General features: G+C 34.9%; 2 protein-coding genes across 2 annotated transcripts; both read right to left on the bottom strand.

The window, feature by feature from the left end:
• Positions 1 to 144: 144 nt before the first annotated feature.
• LOC114240203 (uncharacterized) lies at positions 145 to 19,061 on the bottom strand. Its single transcript, XM_028170674.2, has 5 exons — positions 18,803 to 19,061; positions 14,863 to 14,975; positions 4,708 to 4,874; positions 3,552 to 3,744; positions 145 to 2,260 (listed from the first exon to the last, which is right to left on the bottom strand). Exons 1-5 carry the CDS (start codon positions 18,836 to 18,838, stop codon positions 2,107 to 2,109), a joined length of 663 nt encoding a protein of 220 aa, XP_028026475.1. The 5' UTR covers positions 18,839 to 19,061; the 3' UTR covers positions 145 to 2,106.
• LOC114240202 (KRAB domain-containing protein 2-like) lies at positions 6,337 to 9,906 on the bottom strand. The gene has a single exon (XM_028170673.2). It carries the CDS (start codon positions 9,080 to 9,082, stop codon positions 7,946 to 7,948), a length of 1,137 nt encoding a protein of 378 aa, XP_028026474.2. The 5' UTR covers positions 9,083 to 9,906; the 3' UTR covers positions 6,337 to 7,945.

Below are 19,061 nucleotides of genomic sequence, written 5' to 3'. Positions count from 1 at the left end.
TTTGAAAAAGTCAGTCGTGAAATCTTGAGCAGTTGGCGATAAGTCCGCAATCCTTTAAAACTTTAAATTTCAATAAAACTGAGCTATCGTACATCTTAAAATAGGTGATGATAATATAAAAGTGTGATTGAAAAAAAAACCCAATTAATAATACATTTTAATCAAAACAAAATTATTAAACATGTTTGATATGAAAATAAAATCTAGATTTACATATAAATGCTTTATAAATAAATGTATGATTTAAAAAAAAAAACAATAGTTAAATATTTTACACAGTAACAATAATACTCAGTCTGCATTACATAAATAAAAGATCCATAAAATGACCTACAAATTAAATGATGTTTTTTAATTAATAAATCATTTTATATTAAATAGCACTCCGTATTCTTACCCCGAACCTAAAGGAATTAACACAAGTAAAACCTAACGATTACCTACCTACATTACTTTAGCATATTATTATTTGTAATTTGAAAAACAGATATACAAGATTTGATCTTATTTTTGTTAAAACATTGGAATAGATACACGAATCACCAAAAGTACGACTTCTTGTAACTGTTGGTTTGCGCGGGAACGATTTTCTTACGAACTGTTTTAATTTTTTTTATAAAACGTTAAGCAACAGACATACTGAATATGAAGCACTTTGTTTTATTCAGATAAAAAAAAAAACATTATCATTTTTTAAATTCGTGTTAATTCTTATGCTCATCCCGTTTATAATTACTTTTTAATATTTATACGTGTCAACAACGTTAGTAGCTTCCTGTAAAATGCGCTCACATCCTTCCCATAATAGTCATAAAGAATGTCACTGGACTTAAAACGACCGTCTAATGTTTTTGTGTTTAATCTGTATATCATTAAATAAAACTTAGTAATTTGAACATGGCTTTACCCCAATTACAATGCAACTCGGACGGATTTTAGAATCAACATGAAATTTATTGCCTAGTAACTGCACTAAAACAAAGCTGCTGAAATACAAGATCGTGAAAAATTACTCTAAATTCTAATTTCATTGTGTGCTCTTGAGGGTTCACAACATGTGCGAACGACTATTTTCGTTAGGGATCCGAAATTTCACTCTCAACACGCTTAAAATCGTCATTAAAATTAAAATAATTAACTAATTAAAAATATGTATTTCTCAACAACATTACATTGTCGATCGAAGATCTAAACCTAATAAATGCAACACTGTCGTTCTTCGTAAAAATATCGCCGCGTTGGTCTGTTAAAGTATTTCATAAATAATACGAGATAAAATCATTATTTGCGAAATTCCAAACTTTCTCCGTCCCGGAAAACAAGATCTATGTGTGTCAATGAGAGTAAATGATTTTTAATTGATAATTAGAGACAGGAAATAAATGTTGAAAATGTTCGACGAATCCGCGAAGATGTTTACATTGAACTGGGAGCACCTCCTTTAGAGTGCGTCACCTATATCGGACATTCATTGTGAATGAGCTCTTTGCATTTATGGTCTCCTGGTACTTGGACTTCGGCTACAACTTACGTTACGAAGTTATATTTGAAATTATTATTACTTCTTCGAAATTATGGTCCCCTAATAATAAACAAAACCGGAATTTCTATTCTAGTATTTGTGATTTGCATCATGAACTCTGTGATGAGAATAAGTTTCTGTGATAACTAAGCCGCTCCGAAGTCTTTTTGTTCGTAATTTGTAAGTTGATTCTTTTTTTTTTTATTACCGTATAGGCAGACGAGCATACGGCCCACCTGATGGTGAGTGGTTACCGTCGCTCATGGACGTCAGCAATGCCAGGGGCAGAGCCAAGCCGCTGCCTACCGTTTTTCGATTAATTTATGTATTTCAATGAATATATATTAAGAGATTGTTTTTCTGACATACAGACAGCTTTCACCACAGTGCCATGAGTAGTAATATGGTAAGGAACACATAAGTGGCCCTTGCAATTCAAACAGTCCACACTTTTCTAATTCCAATAATTCGAAATGAGTATTAACTAATTCATAACAAACAAACGTTTTGAGCGATTCGCTTGTTATTTTAAACTACCCTCTTGAGCCTTCGAACCGTAAGTCGAAGTGTTTTGACGGAGGCGTCTATGGCATTGGATTGGGTCGACAAACGCATCCGGACTCGACCAGAACGTAGTCTTGTCCCGTGAAGGTCACCGGCCCCAGGGGTAAGACCAAGAACAGATAGGGGACGTACGTCTGCGTGCACGTGCCTCGTATTACTGAACATTCGCTGGATCTGTAAAGAGAATTTATAATGAATATCTAATAAATATATTTTTATCGTAATTATCGAAGTATGATTTCTTGAGACACTAGATAAGTAAGTAAGTAATTAGTGGTGGTAGGACCTCTTGTGAGTCCGCACGGGTAGGTACCACCGTCCTTTTTTTTGGTATCGATGGGGAATCCCAGTCTTTACGGATACCCTGCCGACAGGAGTCGGACTCAGCGCCTCCAGTTGAAAAAGACATAGGAGACTACGCCTTTAGAAAGGCGCGCTGGGCTAAGTTCGGCTCTCGCGAAACCCGCCCAGCTTAACGACTACCGACTAAACCCCAACGAGCTCCTCCACTCCGGCTGGGCGGGGACCCAGGTACCGCCATGTGCGTGTCATAAGGTACTACCGCACCGCCTATTTCTGCCGTGAAGCAGTAGTGCATTTCGGTCTGAAGGGCGGGGCAGGCGTTGTGACTATACTGAGACCTGAGAACTCATATCTCAGTGGGTGGCGGCATTTATGTTGTAGATGTCTATGGGCTCCAGTAATCACTTAACACCAGATGGGCCGTGAGCCCACAGTACTAAAAAACAAATGGCGAGCGAGCTCATAGACATCACAATATAAAGGTGGATCTTAAGAATTGAGGTCCGTGCCTCATTTTTATTATATACCGTCTGTCCAACCCGTTGAACCGCGACGCATGTTCTTTTCGTGGAGACCCGTGCAAGCTAACAATACAGAATATCCTCAATATAATTTGTAAGAGTATAATAAGCTTTAATATGAAAAATTCTGGTTTAAATATCTCGAATAAAATAATGAGTCTAACAATGCGGTTTACAAATGTTATGGAGATAGTATACCAATGACGGGTCATAATGTGGAAACCGGTCATCGTTCTCGTCGAACGCTCGAAGGGCTCGACGAGTAAATTAACCCACAGATACAGCCCACTGAGTTTCTCGCCGGATCTTCTCAGTGGGTGGCGTTTTCGATCCGGTGGTAGATTCCGCGAAGCACGGCTCTTGCTAGGGTTCGTATTAGCTAAGTCGTCAGGATTGAGCCCCGTGAGCTTACCTACTAGTTAAGGTTACGTTGAAATAGCCTCTCAAGGCTATCTAATCAGCATAGGTAGGAAAAAAAAAGTTGAAATTTGAATCGATTTTACGATTTTGAGTGGAGTTTTTTTTTTAGTAAGAACTGCAGATATTACGGTAAATGTGTCTAGTTTAGTATTAAAAAAGTTGCGTTTACTTTTACCGTGAAGTGCTTAAATAGTCATTAGATTAACATAGTAAATACTCACTCGCATACTTCAAAGACGACCTGCTGAAGCAGATCCGGAAACTTTTGAACTATGGTGACCGGTTGGCCAGAAGTCAAAGACACCCCGTACATTGGAGCAGTCGTGTTGTAACGGGTCTTGCAGAGACGGCCACCGCCGCAGGTGTTACCGGCTTGTGCGGACGACGGTATCGTTGGTAAATTAACCGCTCGACCTGAAAAACAAATGGCTCTACTTTTAAAAGATATCTTCTTACTCTTCTTACTTCTTATTCTTCTTCTACTTTTAAAGATTTTTTTCTTTATAGAGTAATAACGCATAATGTTGGATGAGATGGTTGTTATTTCAAAACAATTGGGTCTTCAAGTTTGTGGTCTAGTTTTCGCTCGACTTGACCCGGAACACTTAAAGGATCTTTCATATTTGACAGAGGGTCGTGACTTCTATATCAAACTACGGATAGAACACACTTTAAGAGTTGAGCATCGCTCGAATTTTATCGCTCTAGCGCGTGGGACCTTGAAGTCCTTTTACTTCCACTTTACCCGTTATGCAGAGTTTCTCAAGCCATTCGCCTCCTCATGTAGTTCACATAAAAGCTAAATTTTTTTTTTATTGCTTTGATGGGTGGACGATCTCACAGCCCACCTGGTGTTAAGTGATTACTGACACCTTGAGATATAAGTTCTGAGGTCTCAGTATAGTTACAACGGCTGCCCCCCCCCTTCAAACCGAAACGCATTACTGCTTCACGGCAGAAATAGGCAGTACCTACCCGGTACCTGGTACCTACCCGTGCGGACTCACAAGTGGTCCTATCACCAGTAATTACACAAATTATAATTTTGTGGGTTCGATTTTTATTATACGATGTTATTACTTCACCGTGGAAGTCAATCGTGAACATTTGCTGAGTACGTATTTCATTAGAAAAATTGGTACCCGCCTGCGGGATTCGAACACCGGTGCATCGCTACATACGAATGCACCGGACGTCTCATATTTTGGAACACGACGACCTAAAAATAGCTTTACAAAAATGTCCATTATGGAAGTATGACTTTTGATCAACTTCATAAATTAGTAGGATCCTTCCAGTACTTCCCTATCTTAAGTACATATAAAATATTTATCTGCCAAACAATTGTTTCACATAATAACAAAGTTCACATCTTACCAGTTCTATTATTAGCAGTCTGCGCGCTAGTTGAGCCTTCAGAGTACGAGCTATGAGCGTCCAGGAGCGCTCGTCTCATGATGGCTGGGTCCAGTGTCCGCGCGGCTCTGCCTTGCCGCGACGACTGACTCCAAGGACCAGATTTGATGGCTCGGTTTATAAGATGTCTGTAACATTCACGGAAAAAATGCCAGGTTAGTATTTTAAAATTACTCTTTACTATGAAGCTTGTATTACTAGTAGGTCATATTCTGTGCCCACATAGATCGGATCAGTACCATAACACCATATCGGTGGTGAATTCATTGAGAATAATTTTGAAAGAGCTAGCCATTACTGATAGTCAGGGGCTAAAAAGAGGTAAGCCCATACAGGTTAAAACCTGAGAAAAAATGAGCTAGAATACTTGTGAAGGTTTCATAGGTATCTAGCAGGTTTTTTGTTTGTTTTTATTGTGTTAAGTATAAATATATCCTAACGCCGATAACATAATAAGTTTCATCTTTGACGATACTTTCTACGACCGAAAATCGAACCCGTCGGAAAACATCCACCAAACGAAATCTTTCAATATAAGTTTACCGACTTCAAAACTGATGGATCGGTATACAAACAGTAATTTAATTACTTTGGCCTCACTAGTTTGGTTGGAAATGTTATTAAAACGGGTTTTTATTTATTTATATATTTTAGTAGATAAATAAATAGGTATATAATCATCAAAAGAATAAAAGAAATAATTTTTTTTTTTTATATATTTATGTACACACAGAAAACAAGACAGTACAGAGTAATAGGAAAATTATGTACAATGTAATCTTACTTCTAGACTTTTTTCAGCTATATTTAAACGACTACAAGAGCCGACAATATCAGTTTGCTTGAATGTCGCTGCCGCCACAGACGTGGACACAAATTTTCGCATATAGCAGAATCAACAACCAGATTACGCAAAATCAATAAAACTTTTCGTGCTCGATTTTTATTATTTCATAAAAATTGTTCATGTTAATTAGGTTTTATTTATTTAATAATAAAAAAATATACCTGCCTTGACTTAGCATCTGAAGGCTAGAATAATCGCGCCACTAAATTCACCGGGCATCTTACATAAACAAAAAGGCTTCAGACGAAATTTTCTTAAAAAATTTAGTGCAGCTCTCTCCTTTCAACGACATCACTCCAGCCTCAAAAATATTAACTACGAATTCACCGTGATCATCCAAGCCGAACATACAAGCAAACATGACAATGCAATCTAAAACCCGTTACTCCATTTCAGTACGATACTGTGGGAACGTTCTCAGCGCTTGTCCGCGACTTCCTTGCACTTGTCGTAATTACACTAATGTCGTTCTCGACGTTTACAATGCGTAACGGAACGTGAACTTGATTTGGCGCGTTCGTTTATTCTGTCCGCCATCTTGTTTTTCGATTCGATTGTTTGAGAATTTAACTGCTATTTTTTTGGTAGATGCCACATTTTTTTAGATCGGTAAATGAACATTGAATACCGGAATTTGTTATCACCTCTTCAGTCAAATTTACTTATCATTTTCATCTTTATCATACCGACTAAACTAAATGCTTACCGTAAAAACCTAGACTAGTAATATAAATTCCCATCTACCTACTTAGTCAGCTATTTACTTTTTCTCATTCAGATTGCAAGCTTTGATACGGAGTGTCAGTAAGGGTTTCCCAAAGCAGGTAAGCAGTAGTAGGATCGTAAAGGCTAAATTTAATTCTTTGTTATATTATTCAAACAACTATTTCAGACTAACATTTAATATATTTAATAGATTTAAAACATTTATTTAAATAATATTAATCATTTATTCAGACAAATACTACCTATATATATAGTGAAGGAAGTCAATTATATTCTAACGTAAGCGCATAATATAATAATAATCATTTTATTGACTTACGTTAGAATGCTCAATTTGAGACGACAAACATTGAGATACCTTATTTTATTCTTAAGTTTAAGCATTCATCTAATGAACGACACACTGATAACAAACAAATTACTGAACACTCGTGAACACACTTTACTAATTTACAATACTTAAATAATTCATCAAAATAGAGTTCTTTATGTTAAAATATAAATTTAGTTAAAAGGAAGGCATAAGTCAAGTCTAAAAGGACATTAGTCATATTAAAATCAGTACAATCATGTTACAGAGAGAAGTAACTCTTTCTTCAGAGCGTTAATGTGTCCTCAATGACTCATTTCAAAAGTCACATAACTTTTCTATTTATTCTGGGCACTAATTTAATTTACAAGGAAATCATCGCAAGATACCTAAGATCAACAGAGGTTGATGTAACTATACATTTAAAAATCCATTTAAGGTACATATCTTAGTAAGGTTCAATAAAAGGGTAGGCAAACACTAATAGTTTTCTAGTCTAATTGGGTTGTTGCTACTTAAAATCTTTACCAATCACGCGTTCCTGTAGACTAGGTGAGTCATTAATTTGATTCACTCACGATTTTCCTCGTGTCTCAAAGCTCACGTCGGCATCCAGTATTCACGTTCTGTTGCCATAAATATACGACTAGGCAACGGTTTTTCATTACCATATTTTGATAGTTATTCTAGTAATAAAATCTAGTTACAAGATGACCGTGATAGAAGTCATCTGAGTTACGACAGGCCTAGCCCGGAGAAGATAACCGATAATATTTTTTTCAGAATCGAATACATTAATTAAGTATATAATTTGTATTTGTTAACAAAATTCCGATCGAATGGCCACTACTATTGGAAAAGAAATAAATGGATTAGCTCAGTACAATCATATCAGATTATAACTATTAAACTTGTATAAATATAGCATCTGTGTATAATTTATATTCATTAATGTCTTCTAGGCATTTAAATTATTAGGCGGAACACCAGCGGCATTGCTTGATGGGCCGCCGTCCGTGATGGTCAACGTTGTGACGTTTTCGCCAACGACTGTTTCACCAGCAACCTCGGGGAGGCAGTTTCTCCTGTGCCCCTTAAAATACCACCTCCCATATTGTTCCCCCTTCGGCGAAACTCAGACCCACATACACCATCCGGCGCGCTGGTATCTCTTTAAGAAATTACTCTTTAAAATAAACTCTTTATAATTAACAGCTTTATGCTTCATGTAAACTGACAACAATTGGTGCTGCGGTAGTAATAGGGGATAGAAAAAATATTTTTTCTCTGGTATAAATTTCCGCTTTATTTTTGCTTTAACTTACTGGCAATAGTGAAGATTCGACTGGATTCAACTGATTTTGATTTTGAACCTCTATTGTGTACTGATCCAAAAATATTTTCAAATCATCTTCGGTGCTCAGATCTCGGTATACGTTTTCAGGTAACATCGACGTAAGGCCTTTCCAAGGATTCATACCAAACACCATCTCGCTTGGCGAATGACACAAAACCTCGTTGAAGGCCGTGTTCAACGAATGCTGAACAAATTTGACACCCTCGTACCACTTCACGCTCTGTGTTTTGTTTAACCAATCATTTAACAACTTTAGAATATCTTTATTATTCTTTCCATTGTATACGTTTTCGTTGAAATTCGTTTCTGAAGCTACTATTCTTATTTCAGGACAAATGTACCTTATTTGTTTCACTATGAGTTCGAGAAAAGTAATTCCATTTTTTGATTGTAAAACATTCGGCGCACCGAACACTAAAAATATTTCCAATAATTTTTCTGTAGCCTCATTCGCATTGAACTGTTTTAATACATTTAAATGCGTGAATCTGGTCGCCAAGTTTCGATAGATCATCAAGAATTTGTATTCTTTGTCCTCCACATTATTAACATATAATAGATCCACTTGACCCCTAGAATAAAGCTCTGGGTGTGCAAACAATGATTCTTGTACAATATTCTGTTTTTCGGCGCGATTGTTCTTATATGGCTGCATTTTGGAATAATTTTGACGTTTAATCTTGCAAGTTGTACATAGAGATATGAATAGTGATATTATTTGAGCCGTAATATTTTTGTATTTCTTTTTTATCTGAGACATCATTCTAATTCTGCCAGCGTGGCCCAAATTCATGTGACAGTTTAGCAAAATATCGTACATTTCCTCGATTGGCACTAGCATCAGTGATTTTAATTTTGGCGACGAAGGATTCGTCGCAATCCTCTCGCCTTCGTTCGTTTTCACGACTTTCAATTTGTTATAAATTCGAAAATCGAGTGAATTTTTTGGTACTGCAGCTGTTTTGGATCTACAAAGCTTAATTTTTTCCAGCAAACGTACGTATTTATCGCGACGGTAATTCAAACTGTTACCGCTGCGTCTATTTACTAATTCGTTTAGTTTTTCATTAAAAACATCTTCGTCGACACTGGCCATGTTTCAATATCAGCACTAGACTACGATCATAAACTATTGTAATCTCAATACAAAATACACCATATCATTAAATTTCCGCGGTCAGCTGGGACATCATTATTAGTACTCGGTGGATCGGGGAGTGGTTGAAGCAAAGTATGACGTCAGTGACGTCACTTTGTTGTAGGCAAGCCCAGAACGACAACGAAATCGAACAAGGGCCCATTCCAGGCTCAGATAGACGCGATTCAATCAATATTAGTTTCCACTCTTTCACTCGTACAGACTAACCCTAGAAATACAGATTGTTCTAGATGCATCTAGAACTCGCGTTCGTTTAGGCTGTCAGTATCAATTATTATAAATATATCAATGTTGTGTAGGCAAATCATTACAAAATAAATGTTCCCTAATATTTAGATTGATGCGCGGGTTGCGGACTAGGATTTCTTGTACAATAGGAAGCAGGGACTCATAAACATACTCAGGTATATACTTTTAAATATTGAAATATTAAACCTCTTCGTTCTACTAATATTTTCTTAAAGTGGCATTCGAACCCACGACCTTCGTCACCCAACAGTCTGGGGCCAAAGAGCTTACACTTCATCTAATCATAAATGATAAATCGCTGCAGTAGTGAAATAAATAATAATGATAATATTTTAGTGCTGAATCTGGCGATCACGTTGAAAGGTGTAATCATGTTAAAAATATTATGGGACAGTGCAAGTTCTTGATTAGGAAGACAAGCCCGTTTCTCGGAGTTTCGTCGTCATTATTCGAAGCTCTATAACACATTGTTATTAATATATACTGGGGACCATTAAAACCGTATTTCTAACACCGAGCTTCACTTAAGGTACACATTATTGGACCTGGGTTCCAGTTTTCCTTAAGATCGGGTTAAAGATATTCTTTATTCTCAAAAGAATTACATAAATTCACTTAAATGAGAACATTAAAATAGTTACAATTAATTCAGATAATAGAAAGAAAACAATTTTATCCAAACTTTTTTTACTACCCTTGTAGGCAAACGAGCATACGGTCAACCCGATGGTGATTGGTTACCGTAGCTCATTGACGTCAGCAATGCCAAGAGCAGAACCAATCCGCTGTCTACCGCTGACTACTCTCCTCAAACCTTACATACATTAGAAAGAGAACTAATCATTAAGGTATCCATGCTTAAATCAAATACTGAATAGAAAAACAATAAAAATTAAGTTTTTCACGAATCCCAGACTGTGTGGGCTCAATTTTAATTCTGTGACCATGTTCACTACTTTATAACGTCTAATTCATAGCTTTCGTTTTTATCACTGTCAACCGAAAACCACGGCACATCGACATTAGCAATACCATCGTCTACCATAAAATGTAGCCTCTATTACCATCATTATTTAACTAAGTACGTAGACACATGATTAACCTTTCATAAAACTTCATTATTGTTCGAAAGTTAGATAGCATGACAATGGTTTCTAAGTTTGTTTGTTTTACTGTATTTACGGCTCATAAAATACTCTCGACCTTTTAGCCTAACTTGGTTATTTTTCTAGTAATTAATATCATAATAGACTTTTGAGACAATCTGAAAATCCGGGTCTAGCGTTTTAGTGTTACTCCACAGTTATGCGCCTTTTCAAATTCTAAAGGAGTAATAAAGTACAATTTATAAATACTTGGTCCCGATAAAACAGATTAGTAAATTCACACAGCATTACACTTTGTCTGCTCAGTAAATTGTATTGGTTTTACTGTCTATGTTTGGAGATATTTTGAAGGCTTCAAATATTGTTTTAACGACCATTTAACTCCCCTTATAATCTCTCCCGCTGCTAGTAGCTACTTCTTATAGCGTTAAAGTATAAGGCGATATTGTATGACTTTCAAATTCGTCGCGCATATTCATAATATCTCGTATACTATTTTTATGGCTTTTAGTAAGTACAAAAGGTAGTATTAGTATCATTTTAATCTTTACTACATGACTTTAAGACAGTATTGCTATGGCAAAATCCCTAACTTTGAAAGATGTTAAAATATTTTGCATTCTCTTTTACTTGCGATATTTGTCTAATTTTTTAAGATTAAGATTTGTTCAAATTCTGTTTTTGTACAATTGATTTGAATTGAATTCTAATAATATTTAAATTTTAATAATTCTAGATGATTATAGAACTCTTTTGGAGATATTTTATTGAACACTTTTGCAGCTGAAGTGAAGTGAAACGAAGTTTCTTTCTCTCTGTGAAGTTTCTCAATCTAGTCTACATTCCTATACCTAAACGAGTAATAGCACAGTTCAAGATAGTATTGACTATTTAATAATCGTTAATCACTGTAGGATAATCTCATTGCAGTTTTAATAATAAAAAGTCTAAGTTATGCAGAGAGAAATATGGTGCTACTTCCAATGTTACTCTTTATCTCTCATTTTAATTTTTTTTCTACCTATTCGCTGGTTGTGGGGCAATTTCAGCTACGTGCGGACGGGTAGGTGAGCTCACGGGTTAAACTTGAGAAAATTTGCTAAAACGTGAAAACTAGTCCAGCAAGAGCAGTGCTTCGCTGAATCTACCATCGTATTGGAATCGGGACCCACTGATAAGATCCGGCGAGAAACTCAGGTTGTGTCTGTGGTATTTTCAAACATTTCATAGTTACTCTAACTTTATATATATTATTATTTTTAAACCTAAAATTTTTAATGAGTTTCGAAAGATTCCAGTACTGTAGTGTGCAAAAATATGTTTACAGGGTTATGGAGAATGCGAAAAAAATGCTAAGCACAATATTCGATTGCAGCTGGCATCACTGGTTCTGTCAAAACTGACACATTGGGACTCTCATTCCAACCGGCAACTCAATGAATTTAGTATGTAAAAAAAAATAACAAAATTTCTGCTTAGAACTTACTGTAAGCTTTACATCATTACTATAACACTAGATATTAAGATATAGGCAATGAAAAGTGAGGTCATTACTCATTCGCTTGAGATTTGATTTACGACAGTACCTTCAATTATAATTTTTGGTGAGCCTCCAACTTATTAACTCAGGCACTGACTTTTGGGAAATAAAGCGTCTTAAAATCGCATAATAATTCATATAAGACCTTATTGAACTCTAATCAGTAAAGTCGATAAGTGTGTAAAGGTAATATTTTTAATTTTTGTAACAAAATTAGTATAATAGCCGATAAGAACAGCAACTTCAAATATATGAATATAAAATTATTGTATAACTATTATGTATATTTATCAAATATATTGTTATTAACAAATTATTATTCAGCAAATCACACAGGAACTCAAGCCGAATTAAAAATGGTAAATCTTGTTTATACGAAAATGCAAAAACAGGTAATGAAGTCTATAAACCATATGTTTACCCTTCTTTCTTTAAATAACTGTCTGACTTAGGCATGGTACACGCTCTACAAAAAAAACCTCAAAGAGAGTTATTGTTACTAATCCCTTCGTTCATATTGATCTTAGTGGGTTTAACCTTGGCACACCATCAACCTACTAACAGCATTTCACATAGCTGATAGTCCAGTGATGTCCTACTGACCTATATAGTACAGGAAGCTAACTAAGATACTAATGTGAAATGATGGGGTAGTGCTATTGTTAGCTACCTCTGGCCTTGAACTGTTGTAATTTTCAATGAAAATAATATTAGTTTTAAAATCAATTCCACTTGATATATGTCATGTCATTCAAGTCAACAATTAAATTGTAATCTTGGAATAATTTTATCTACACTATAATATTTATGGTTCATCATCAAACTTCATATCATATATCACATCATACATTAAACTACGGGTGAGCATACTTATCTTCGATAGAACTTTGGGCATTACTCAATATTATAAAACTATTCAATGCAATTATAACAATTTGAAAGTAACTGTAAAGGCCTATTTGAATAAAAAAATTATACTGATTTCCATTTTATTGAGTACTATTTATGTCTATGATTTTTCTACCATAAATTATGTTTTATATATTGTATTTTGTCTAGACCATAACAGATTGGAGGCCTGTAGTATATTACTAACTGGAAATTGCCTTCCTTACAAATATTCTGTACTGTTTTCAAGCCCTATCCTAAGATTGATATATGTCTGTTGATTAGTGTTGACTGAAGCTAATATTTCTTCTTTCTCTGTGTAAATATTCATATTCATTTAAATCAAGTTATGTTTTATCTAATGTGTCCACAAAAATAATGAACCCCTAATTCACAGTGATGATGAAAGTATTATCAGGCAGATACCAGAGCAAAATCAATTTAAGAACTGACTTGGCCTCTATTCAAAATGGGAATAAGTTTGAGAATATTGTGAAACTGTCAAAATTATTGTATTATAAACATTATGCTTAATTTCTGAATGAATCTGTTATCTCTTTATGTTTTTTTTTTGTAGTTACTCACTCCTTGATCACTTCCTGTTAACTTTCGTTTTGTATTTTTGATAAAAAACTGTTTCAACACGACAATTATGTTGACAGTATTATTTTGTAAATTTATTGAAAGTATCTCAGACAAAGGTTGTCAGTCCATTTTTCAATTACTACTTCCTATTATTAGCCAATAATGGATAGCATCCAGAACAGTAGTTTAAATGATTGGTTTTTAATATAGTCAAAACTTGATGTCCAGTGTATTAGATCAGTTTTGAAAGCCAAATCCAGTTTTTGAACGTTCTCGATAGCGTAAAAGTTAACCGAAATTAATTTGTATGTAGTTGGAACGTTTGCCTACGTTTGCCGCCAGGGGCGCTGTTCCAACTGGATACTTTGAGCTAACTTTTACGTTATAGAGAACGTTACAAAGCTCGCACTAAGCACTCATAATGTAGTGATGATTCCAGACACGTAAATACAGTACTCCCCTTACGGCATCAAAATATCAACTATAGTTTATTATCTGGTAGGCAGCGGCTTGGCTCTGCCCCTGGCATTACTGAAGTCCATGGGCGACGGTAACCACTCACCATCAGGTGGGTCGTATGCACGTCTGCCTATAAAGGCAATAAAAAAAACTAGGCATTTGTAAGATAAAGCAGTGTCCTTATTCCTTAATATGTTCCTGCATAAGTCTTCCCTTAATCGTCTCTTAAGTGATGGTTGGTATGATATTTTAGAAGTCATCGTGGCCTAAAGGATAAGACGTCCGGTGCATCCGTGTTGAGCGATGCACCGGTGTTCGATCCCGCAGGCGGGTACCAATTTTTCTAATGAAATACGTACTCGACAAATGTTCACGATCGACTTCCACGGTGAAGGAATAACATCGTGTAATAAAATACAAACCCGCAAAATTATAATTTGCGTAATTACTGGTGGTAGGACCGCTTGTGAGTCCGTGCGGGTAGGTACCTACTACCGCCCTGCCTATTTCTGCCATGAAGCAGTAATGCGTTTCCGTTTGAAGGGTGGGGCAGCCGTTGTAACTATACTGAGATCTTAGAACTTATATCTCAAGGTGGGTGGCGCATTTACGTTGTAGATGTCCATGGGCTCCAGTAACCACTTAACACCAGGTGGGCTGTGAGCTCGTCCATCCATATAAGCAATAAAAAAAACCTCATTTTTATAGACATGAAGTTTTAAGGTGAGTGGCGGCATTCACGTGATGTCTATGCATTCGGTTAATCACTTAAAACCAGGTGGGCCGTCAACGAGTTCACCGGTCTAGGATATTTTTTTTAGTGCCAAAGCATTCATGACGCCACGAACTTTGATCTAAATGGTAAGAAAATCGTAAAATTGAAAGCATACCTAGGATACGGAGAGCCGTCTGGACCAGGACAATCCGAGCTTTCCAACGCATCTCCCCATGCATATTTTAACCGTGGACCGCAATCTGCCATGACATAACACGTAAACAATGCCTGAAAAGTGAAAATATATATTTTTTTAGAACATTTATGAAATGTAGGCAATGCAAATGCAGTAAGCATATCTTTTTATTTATTATGCATGTAGGCACTACTAATATCCCGTAATAAAAAAAAAACAATGGAGTAATTTCAGAAAACTTTTACATACTCTTACATAGATTTCTTCAAAATTTTTTATAGGATTTATTATAGTGTCACTAAATCTCTTAAGCATCTCCTTAACATCTATATAATACAAATTATATTTTTTACTTGTCATTCTAGATCATTACGAAAATCAGCACATTATATTATTGAGGTCTCAATATCATAAAGAAATGATTCTGTCGCATGAATTCACAGGCTGCGCGTGAGCAGTCATTGGGTGGTATGTGTGTCGTGGCCGAATGACACAGATCCCATAACGACTGTGTGGACTATCTTTTACTGTTGAAACCTTTTCCGTGTTCCAAACTCCATAACGACAGGAAGTTTTAAGTTCATGCACACACTAACTTTAGCTAAAACAAGTATGTAACTGAACCATGTTGCGACGGTATGTAGTATGTACTACATGACTAAACGAGTTAGGTGTTTATACACTCAAATGTAGAACTCGCAATTTCTCCGTAATACAAATAAAATCATTAAATTCCTAACCTTATTACCTACGTTTGACACAATTATGGATACCTACTTCACTAAACTATTAGACATAGTAATATGATGGACATAGGTATTTTAATAGTTAATTTTCTAAAATCTGTGTTGATCCTGCATGATAAGTCCCAGCCTATCTTTAATATTACCTTACCCATCTCGTAATTCCAAACCAGTATGTTATTCATCGGAAATGAAAGGGTAACCGAATGTGCGATGAATTGAAAATACCTACCTTCAAGAAAGTGTCATTGTCAGATTTCTAGGTCGCCAATGACCACATGTCGTTGACCTGTTGCCTAAAGAAGTGTACGTCAGGTGCTAATTTCTAAAATACTATGCTGCGACTTTGGTATGGCTAAATTTGGGGTTAATAAGGGAGTGAAGAATACAGAATTTTACAACAATTACTAACTGTAGGTTTGGAATTCAACGGATAAATAAATTGTTTTTGGGTATGACTACATAGGTATCAATTTTAGTCAAACAGAGAAGGTGTAAATGATAGAAAAATAAATTAAGTTTAAAATATACAGTTTAAATGCAGATAATATATTTATCGTGATAACATTAATAGAAAAGATGATTCTTCAATCGCCATCGAATGAGCTTAATTAAAGGGTTCAAAACAATAAATAACAAAAAAAAATACGTTACGCCATGTTGAATCTCGTTAATGCTAATGCGTTTTGTGATTAAGCAGTAGGTGGGTATATTAACTATGTCCTTTCTTCACCTATGAATAGCTAAGTTACTTCCTACTGCTATAACGTCTCAAGGGATTAATTAATATAAGTAATCGAGATTGAGAGTCTCAACGGATTTAAAGCACCGATACAAAAGTGAAATTGGAATATATAAAAAGCAGCGAAAGTGCTCCGTCGCCTGAATAATCTATTGTACGGAAGGCACGTTTTGATTCACCTTTTCCGATTAGCTGCGACAAACATTTACCCCAAAAAATGTCTTACAAACAAACTTGTATGACTTCTACCTTCTTGAGAATATTATACCTACTCTGTGAACTAATAATATCTATCACCCTTTTGTTTTTAGAGAAAAAACATTATAATGAATTTTACTTTTCGTTAGATTTTTTTATTGTCTATATGATTTCGTCATGAGAATATTAAATAGAGCAATGAGTGTACAAATAAAATTTTATATTTTAGTCGTAATACTTTCAATAAAACCCATTTAAGTTTTGTCTCTTCAAAAAAACGGATCGAAGTCTGTCTAAACACGGTTAAAAATAAATGTGATAATCAAAATTATGTTGGTTTAAATTTTTATTAATTACATTTCATTAATACACATTTTAGATACGTCGTATATTGTCTATTTAACGTATTATTATTATTTAACGTATTTAAAGTAATATCAGATAAGACGACATATATAAGATTTACTTAATTAATACTTATATTATTTATGCTATATAATTGAAATGAAACATACCTAGTTGTTGTTTGTGCAACTTATTAAGAGCAGATGACGTCTTACGTTTACAAATTTTACTTTACTGTTAATACAAAAGTTAAGATAAGTACTTAAGTAGTACCTACTTGCATAAAATTAATTTGCATTTTTAAAATATTATATGTTTGTATTGTACTGTTTGTTTCCCAAATAAATAAATAAATAAATAAGTACCTGAGTAAATTTATTATAAGTCTTTATCAATCTGTTTTAACAAAAAATCTCTGAAATGGAGCCCTTACGTCCATTGAATGCTTCTTTGAAATCGCAAATTTTGGATATTTTTCAATTACCTATTTTATTGTTTCAATAGCTTTTTCATTTCTCTTTAATTTTAAAACGGCCCTTTGCATAACCACAACTTTTTTTCTGTAGTACGCTTAACGATCGTTGCATACAGATTTGATGATAATTTTGGATAAAGAATAGTTAAGTCAATAAAAGAATAATAGTTGCTTCATTAAACCGGTTATGAATATTCCTCGTTTTGTGGGATTTTATCAGTGACAAAATTGGGGAAGTGTCTTCCCCAACTTCTCCAATGTGATGCTTCCTTGATTACTAAAATATATATTTTGACTGTAAGAACTTAAGATTGTTCAACTGAAGCGAAACTATTAAATTTTCTTTTATGTCCTTAGCTAAATTGGGCTGTCCATCCGTCGGTTTCGGAAAATTTCCTGATTCTCTAACCAGCGTTGTCTCTGTAATTCTTCTGATTTGGCAACACATGAGGGTGAACACACACACGTTAGCGAAACATACTTGTGGCGACCAACAACTTGGCTTTGACTCGTTGGTCGAACTCTGAACAACTTTTACCTACTACGATATCTCGATTGACGTAAAAGTGGACCATTATAATCCTTAAAATTTTGCTCATTCAAAACCATCGAGAGTCGGAATCCTTCCTTTAAAAGTTAAACTTCAGTGCTAGAACAAAAATCTACAGAGGGTTTCACCCGTAGGGAAGAGGGTTGTTAACTATAACAATTATCAGAGGCATTATAAATGTGAATTTTATTATAAAACAAATCCCTGTAATCATTAGATCATAAAGTAAATGCATCAAGTCTTAACAGACATGTAAAAACAGTAATAATGTTCATGCTAGTTCTATTTTACTTAAACGTCGCGCTCTTTACTATAATTTGACACGATTGATATGCTAATAAACTAAATTACGGACGCAAAGACTTTTATATAAAATCCTTAAGCCTTAAAATGTAGTGCTTCGATTTTCGGCCAGCAACTTTCAAATTTACTAATTACAGGTTGTAACTTTAGGCAGCGAGTGAGAGCTTTGGTTAACAGTAAACCGTAGATAAATCTCTATCATACTATGATTGTTTTTTTACCTATCTCCCTGAGCGGTTTGTTCGTTCTAAATGCATAGGCAATGAGTCAGTCAGCCGTTGAGATGATCGTCGTCTAAATTTTATATATTTATTTTGTTGAGCGTGTGCTTACTAAAGGAGAAAGCTACATGTAGGTACGTACAACGGTTTTAGTTCTCAAAGGGGATTTTATTTCGAATATAGCAATTAAATACCTTTTTACACATAGTCTTATTAGGTATATCCATAATTTTTTTCACTTTCTTTTAAAAATATATAAAATTTCTTGACTTTACAAGGAATTATTTTTTCACTTCTGAGACAATAGGAATAATATAAAAATTAAATATAATAATCACTTACCATGTAAATAAACACCGCTAAATTTATAGAACACATTTTTAAATAATTTTAATTTACTTTAAACGTAATTATATTACCAAGCAATTATTAATAATTAGTGCGGCACACTATTGTACGCAAGTTTTTCTTTTAATAAAAAGACGACACATTCGCGTGATTGAAAGGGCGTGCGGTCGACGCACTGCCCGCGCAGACAACAAGTGGTGTTCTATGTTCATTATAACGGGAGTTCAGCCGAGAGTCCTAAGAATAAGCGTTA

This window comes from Bombyx mandarina, chromosome 22 (genome assembly GCF_030267445.1).
Source record: "Bombyx mandarina strain Sakado chromosome 22, ASM3026744v2".
Lineage (NCBI taxonomy): Eukaryota > Metazoa > Arthropoda > Insecta > Lepidoptera > Bombycidae > Bombyx > Bombyx mandarina.
Note: the sequence above shows the minus strand (reverse complement) of the source record. Positions and strands in the feature narration are given on the sequence as shown.

What these genes read in the sequence shown, in the direction of transcription:
- LOC114240202 (XM_028170673.2), bottom strand. Translation starts at nt 9,082, where the DNA reads ATGGCCAGTGTCGACGAAGATGTTTTTAATGAAAAACTAAACGAATTA.
- LOC114240203 (XM_028170674.2), bottom strand. Translation starts at nt 18,838, where the DNA reads ATGTGTTCTATAAATTTAGCGGTGTTTATTTACATG. An exon ending in GACTGCTAATAATAGAACTG is followed by an intron (nt 3,745 to 4,707) that starts GTAAGATGTGAA and finishes TTTGTTTTTCAG; the next exon opens with GTCGAGCGGTTAATTTACCA. An exon ending in GTCGTCTTTGAAGTATGCGA is followed by an intron (nt 2,261 to 3,551) that starts GTGAGTATTTAC and finishes TTCTCTTTACAG; the next exon opens with ATCCAGCGAATGTTCAGTAA.